The following is a 7,572-nucleotide window of genomic DNA, read 5'->3' on the forward strand; positions in this document are numbered from 1 at the left end:
CAGCTTGAGAGTCCCTTGGACTGCAAGGAGATCCAACCAGTCCATTCTGAAGATCAGTCCTGGGTGTTCTTTGGAAGGAATGATGCTAAAGCTGAAACTCCAGTACTTTGGCCACCTCATGCGAAGAGTTAACTCATTGGAAAAGACTCTGATCTTGGGAGGGATTGAGGGCAGGAGGAGAAGGGGACGACAGAGGATGAGATGGCTGAATGGCATCACCGACTCGATGGATATGAGTTTGTGTGAACTCCGGGAGTTGGTGATGGACAGGGAGGCCTGGCGTGCTGTGATTCATGGGGTCGCAAAGAGTCGGACACAACTGAGCAACTGAACTGAACTAAATCCAACAGAAAATGAATGTCATTTCCCAGTTGACCAAAGCATGCCTCTCTCAAAAAAAAAAAGTGTAATTACTAGTTTAAAATTTATCCCAATTACATGTTAGACCTAAACTCAAGTTTCTCCTGATCATTTTCTTCTCAGCAGATAGTCATGTTCAGTAAAAGAGTAATGAAGTCTTCTAAACACTTTCTGGTGCTACAAGGCAAGTAATCAGAACTCAGAATAAGACAACATCCATGTGCTAATAACCACTCCATATAAGCATGGAGATTTGTTCATCTACCCTAGAATGCTCATGTTGGCTCCAGCACCCTTGCGCTCTGAAATGTATGCAACTGGCAACAGAACACCTAGGAGTCAAGATACCAATATTCTTCTTCCTATACTCTCACTCACTTGTACTAGTCATCCCCCTTCTCTTTGAACCTTTCTTATCTATAAAACAAGGGAGATAAGATGATCTCTCAGGTTTGTTCCAACTCTAATATTCTAAATGTAAAAGGGAAATGTAGTATTTAAATGTAAAAGGGAAATGATAATAAATATATCTTAAAGCTGTATAAAATTATTTTCTTTCGACCATTTGGTCAATTCAATATTTATCAAGCTTCTAATTATGTATGTGTTAAGCATTGTGGATATCGCAAGAACAAGATACAGGCCTCCTCAACAATTCTGGGGGAGGCTAGGAACATATAGTTAAATTCTATACTAGGTGGTTAATGCTATGAGGCCAGTGCAAGTGCTACAGTAATACAGATGTTGTTGTTCAGTCACTAAGTCATATCCGACTCTTTACGACCCCATGAACTGCAGCATGCCAGACTTCCCTGCCCTTCACCATCTCCCAGAGTTTGCTCAAACTCATGTTCATTGAGTCAGTGACGCCATCCAACAATCTCATCATTTGTTACCCCCATCTCCTCCTGCCCTCAATCTTTCCCAGAATCAGGGTCTTTTCCAATGAGTCAGCTCTTCAAATCAAGTGGTCAAAGTATCGGAGCTTCAGCGTCAGCATCACTCCTTCCAATGACTATTCAGGATAGTAATATAGATAAAATATCTAAACAAGGATGGGGCAATATGAGTTTTAAGAAAAAGATTATTAGAGACTCTATTTAGTAAGATCATTTTGAAAGTCATGTGGAATATGGATTGGAAGATGGCAAGGTGAGGAAGACCTGGAGGACAGTTTGGAGACCACTATGGACAGCAGTCTAGATAAGGGATGCTGCAGGTCTAGAGTAGAGGAGTTACAGAAGCTGAGGAGAAAAGCAGAGCAACTTGCTTATGGCTCTCCTGAATTTAAAGGTTGGCTGTGAACTCTATATTACTTTAACGTATCCTTTCCATATGGATAACAAAAAAAGCAAATTTCAAACCAATTTCTACCCAAATGACCACAATTTCAAACAAGTTTTACTACAGATTTTTGCACTTATGAATAAAATAATTTACTCAAGGAAGCCCCTAAGTGAAATGTTAATGTCAAGTTTTCCTCTTTCCTCAGCTTTATAGTTCTCTGAGAAGTCAGAATTCACAGCATAAACAAAAATTTAGGGGAAAAAGTGAGTTTTTTGTTGCTTGTTGTCTTTTTGTTTTGTTTTTTTTGCCATGCCACATGGCTTAGGGACTGAACCCGGGCCACAGCAGTGAAAGCCCAGAGTCCTAATTACTGGATCACCAGGGAATTCCCATAATAAAAAAAAGTTTTAAACAATAAATTCACATTTTACATCCAAGGCTGTAAGAGAATACCACACCAAAATATGTATATATAGCAAGACAGTGAAGGGGAAGAGGTAAGAGACAAGTAAATGGAATCACATGAAACAAGCAACACAAGATATAAATCCTATTTACTTACAGGATCAACAAAGTCCATATTGAGCCCATAACAAAGCTTCTGGATTCGGGATGTAATTTTGTCGAACATAACTCGCTCTTGGCGGCCATCTAAAGAATCAAACCATACAATTCGTATTAGCACTTACTAAGTTAGCAATACCAAAGAATCAAACATAATCAGCATGTAAACTTTTTCAACTGATCAAAACGAAATGCTCTTTCGTAGACAAATGACTCAGACCCCCAAGAGATTCATTGAGAGATTATTTTTTCATCTTCAAAAAGGAGAGACTTTATATTGAGTCTTCCCTTACATTACATATCAGATGGATTCTTGCAATAAATTTCCCAAATGATCTGTCCCCCCCAACCCTTGTCCCAAATGACAGGCATAATTATTCTTTAAAACTTAAGTCAAAACCATGTCATTACTCTACTGCCAAGAGTGGTTTATCATCTGTTTCAGAATCAAAGTCAAAATCATTACAATAGTCCACAGAATCCTACACAACCTGTCCTGTGAGCCCCTCCTCCAGGTCACCTCCTACTGTCCCACCTGACCCTGGCAACCTTGACTGCTTACTATATATACCTCTATTAGATCTTTGCTCAATGTCAACTTCTCAATAAGGTTTTCCCCAATCACTCTATTTTAAATTCCAATGCCCCAAACACAACCTTGCCCCTCTTACCGTTCTTCTATGCTTTATTTTTCTCCAGAGCACTTCTGATCATCTAACATGCTCTACATTTTACCTGTGTATTTGTTTATTGTATGACTCTTTCACTAGAATATAATTTCCAAAAGGAAAAAGATTTTGTTGTGATTTATTTATCAATGTATTTATTTCCCAGTGCCCAGACCAAAGCTCAAGGCCTAGCACATAGCAGGTACTCAAATAACTATTGAATGCTAAATGATTTATAAACCTGTCTCCATCCTAACACCTTCATGATAAATATGGCTTTTGTACTCTCCTAGAGTAATTAATGATTTGAATTTACTTCATACCATGTAAAGAAGTACTTCTTTCTACTTGTAACTCAAAACAATCTTCCAGAGGCAACCTGTTATTTTTTATTTTGGGGATATGGAAGCACATACATATGGACCTTATATAGTTAGTCCTTTCATGGTTTGGACTTATATCCTACAGCTCTTCCTTCTTCCTAACAAAAAGTCCGGCTGGCCCAAGGACTTTCTCAAACGTTTGATAAAGAATAATGAACAATAAGAAACTGCTAGTAACCCATCATCAATAAAAGAAGTTAGTTTTTCTTAAACACTAATACATTAACTAAGACAGCTCTTCTCTTCCTGATTACCACTGTGATCTCCTTTTCTAACCAGACTCACATATGCATTGTTTAACTCTGAAATAAAGTAAATTAGTTGGCACACACCAGGACTGAGCCCTTAATGCTATACTAACTGGTTAGGCAGATAGGTGACCACAAGGCAGCTGAAAATTTGCAGCTGTCAAATTAATCAGGAAACTGACAAAAAGTACAAAACCAACTCTCTAAATTCACACTGGGAAGAGGAGGCATACTAAAGGGCTAAAGGATCAGTGATCCACTGTTCTCTAGCCTATCATTTCACTTGGTCATTTTTTTTCAACCCATAAACTGATTTCATCATTTCACTAATCCCTGCTTACATTATCCTCTTCTCTCAAACAAGGCCCTCCTTAATTTGGCCCCACATCTCTTCTGCTGATCCTTGTAAAAGGATCCTAATAAGGATCCTACATTCTAATAAGGCCTCCCATTCCCACATCCATATAACTGATTATACCTTACTCTGCCCAAAAGTCCTTCTTCCACCTTTCCATACATCTAACTCCTACTCACTCTCCAACTCTCACCATATCCGTGAAACCTGCCCCAAACACTGTAACTCACATTGCCCTCTTCCTCCTGTGAAATCCTCTTGAACACTAATTGTCTGATTTCCTCTTGGGTATAAGCTGTCTTTTTAAATTCCTCTCTTCAGGAAGACTTTGCTAATACTGTAAGACCAAGTATATGCCTCTTCTGCAAGATATGAACTTTCTATTCCCTCTACCTACCAAGTTCAGCTCACATATCTTCACACAGCTGGCTCTTAGTATTATTCAGAGCTCAGCTGAAATGTCACCTCCCTACCTGAGGATCCAATCCAAGGTTACCTTTTCATTCATCTTTATCACATTACCCTGTTTTACCACCACCATCTCACAAACCACTATCTGGAATTAACTCATTCTTACTTGTTTCTTGTATACATTTAACTACTGTCAGTCACTCACAACAGAATGTAAACTCCAGTCAGAAAAGAATTTAGCTTGTTTTGTTCACTGCTGAATCCATAGTACCTAACACAGTTCTCGGCATAAAAGAGATGCTGAATATAGTCAGTCCTCTGAATCCACGGGTTCCACATCCATAAACAGTATATGATCTCTGGTTGGCTGAAGCCCTGGATGCTGAACTGGAATTTGCACATGAAGAATCCACAGAGACTGAGGGGTGACCATGAGACTTGAGCATACACGGATTTTGCTATCCACAACAGGTCCTAGAACCAAATGCCCCATGGATACAGGGGAACGACTGTAAATACTTTCTGAATAATTGAATGAATGGGCTGCTTAGCCTGTATTTTACATATTAGAATACTGATCACCTTATGTTAATGTTTTTGTCTATTTTTCTCAATTGATTGTAAGATCTTTGAAAGCCAAACTATTTCTGCCTACTCACAATAACCTCAGTGCCGAGCACAGTAGCCACACAGATCTGTAAAATTATACAGTGGGCTGTTAAGGGAATGAGAAAGGATGGGAAGGAAGAAGGGAGAGGAAGGGTGGTGCGGGAGAGAGAGGATCTGGAATAGAAGAGATTATCAGAGTGCAAATAGATGCTTTAGAAAGTATTATTTTGAAAACTTTGTTTCAGTTTTACATAAATACTTACATATACATGCGTTTACTCAGTCATAATGGAAAATAATTTTTACTGTGGGTTACAAAACCCAAAGTTTTGAAAACACTATACTGAATTTCAAAGCACATTTTACAACTCGGCTGCATTGCATTTATTCCAATGGTTCTCAACTTTTAATCTTAACCTCCTTGAGCAATACGATGCTGTCCCACCAAGAATAACAAGACAACAAATAAGAAAAATTCATCTACTATTCCCTTCTGTTATCTAATACTTTTCATATAGATTATTCCTATATCCCTAACAGCCCTAAGATCATGGAAGATGGAGATGCCTTCTCCCTCTGCTATTTACCTCATGGTGCTTGGCAAGACATTACTACATTCAGTAAGTATTTTAAGTTTACTGCAGTTGCCCTACTGAATAATTATACTACGATTGGCAAAAACTGCATGTGTTAGTCTGCTTCTATACTATCATCCCAAAAATAAGGGGAGGAGAAAATACCCTAAACAAATTAAAGATGAAAAATAAAATTAACCTAAGTACAACTTTGTATATGAACAAGCCTTGCTGAATGTTACTTGCAGTCTAGCAGCAAACCATCTGGATCAAATTATGTTCTCTGAGGGAATTAGAAACAAAATAAGACCTGCCTTTTGTTGTAGGTAGTACTTTTTAAACGACAGTACTTGAAAGTGGACCCAAAAGGTTAAAAATGTAACACAGAGGTGTTACCCACTCCAGAGATTTATGACCACAAGTTTTTGATTCATCTGTTACAGATGTATCTTAAGAGCTTCTCATCCTTCCATATCTTTTTCTAAAGGTCTAAAAAAACTGAATCGTCCCCTCTCACAGGAATCAACCAACAAAAGTGCATTATGTGTTTCGGTCTTTGGTCTCGACAGCTAAAATGGGAGACTACAGAAATGGAGAGAATGATGTTTCAAAGAACTAATGACAAGAAGGGCCATAACTCTATCTCTAGGCTGTAAATGACCTAGTTACAATCAAATCAACTACATTCCTACTTACAACACTCATCATATTCTATATTTTAAAGTATTAGTTTGGTACAAAAGTAATTGAAGTTTCAGACTGTAAATTTTAAATCATTATAACTAGGCTCAAACATCTTTATTAATCAAAATAGGAACCATTACAATCAACACATTTTTGCTAATTAGAAATAAGTTCCTTTATTCCTGTAGTATAAAAATCTGTGCTTCAGGATTCGACGAACTCTTGGAAAGTATTTTCTGCCTCCTCAGGTTGTGGAAGCGTTTTGCCTGAAAACAGTTGTGGAGATGTTTTAAGAAGTGGTAGTCAGTTGGCGAGAGGTCAGGTAATGGTGGATGAGGCAAAGCTTCGTAGCCCAATTCATTCAACTTCTGAAGTGTTGGTTGTGTGACGTGCAGTTGGGCATTGTAGTGCAGAAGAATTGGGCCCACTCTGTTGCCCAATGCCAGCTGTAGGCGTTGCAATTTTCGGTGCATCTCATCGATTTGCTGAGCATACTTCTCAGATGTAATGGTTTCACCAAGATTCAGAAAGCTATAGTGCACCAGAGCAGTAGCAGATCACCCAATAGTGACCATGACCATTTTCTGGCGCAAGTTTGGCTTTGGAGCTTCTTCTCTGTTCAACCACTGAGCTGGTCATCACCAGTTGCCATATAAAATCCACTTTTCATCACATTTCACAGTTCAATCGAGAAACGGTCATTGTTGCATAAAATAAGAGAAGATGACACTTCAAATTATTTTTTTTTAATTTTCAGTCAGCTCATGAGGCATCCATTTATCAAGTTTTTACACTTTTTCAATTTGCTTCAAATGCCAAAGGACCACAGAATGGTCGACTCTGAGTTCTTCAGCAACTTCTTGAGTGGTTGTCTAAGAGGATCAGCTTCGATGATGGCTCTCAATTGTCATCAACTTTCAATGGCTGGCCACTACACTCATCTTCAAGGCTCTCTTTGCAAAACTTCTTTAACCACCACTGCACTGTACATTCATTAGCAGTTCCTGGGCCAAAGTAATGCTTAAAATTCTCCAAGCCAGGCTTCAGCAATGTGTGAACCGTGAACTTCCTGATGTTCAAGCTGGTTTTAGAAAAGGCAGAGGAACCAGAGATCAAATTGCCAACATCTGCTGGATCATGGAAAAAGCAAGAAAAGCAAGATGTTCCAGAAAAACATCTATTTTTGCTTTATTGACTATGCCAAAGCCTTTGACTGTGTGGATCACAATAAACTGTGGAAAATTTTGAAAGAGATGGGAATACCAGACTACCTGATCTGCCTCTTGAGAAATCTGTATGCAGGTCAGGAAGCAACAGTTAGAACTGGACATGGAACAACAGACTGGTTCCAAATAGGAAAAGGAGTCCGTCAAGGCTGTATATTGTCACCCTGCTTATTTAACTTATATGCAGAGTACATCATGAGAA

The 7,572-nt window shown here is 38.6% G+C and overlaps 1 protein-coding gene across 1 annotated transcript in view; it reads right to left on the minus strand.

Annotated features, from left to right (window-relative positions):
• Window positions 1-7,572, minus strand: part of RRM1 (ribonucleotide reductase M1) — a 40,775-nt gene that overhangs the window by 30,365 nt on the left and 2,838 nt on the right. Inside the window, exon 2 of the mRNA XM_010849442.1 lies at window positions 2,210-2,298. Within this exon, the coding sequence (XP_010847744.1) occupies window positions 2,210-2,298 (89 nt within the window). The remainder of the gene's footprint in view (window positions 1-2,209; window positions 2,299-7,572) is intronic.

This window comes from Bison bison, unplaced genomic scaffold (assembly GCF_000754665.1).
Source record: "Bison bison bison isolate TAMUID 2011002044 unplaced genomic scaffold, Bison_UMD1.0 scf7180017864284, whole genome shotgun sequence".
NCBI classification, from domain to species: Eukaryota; Metazoa; Chordata; class Mammalia; order Artiodactyla; family Bovidae; genus Bison; species Bison bison.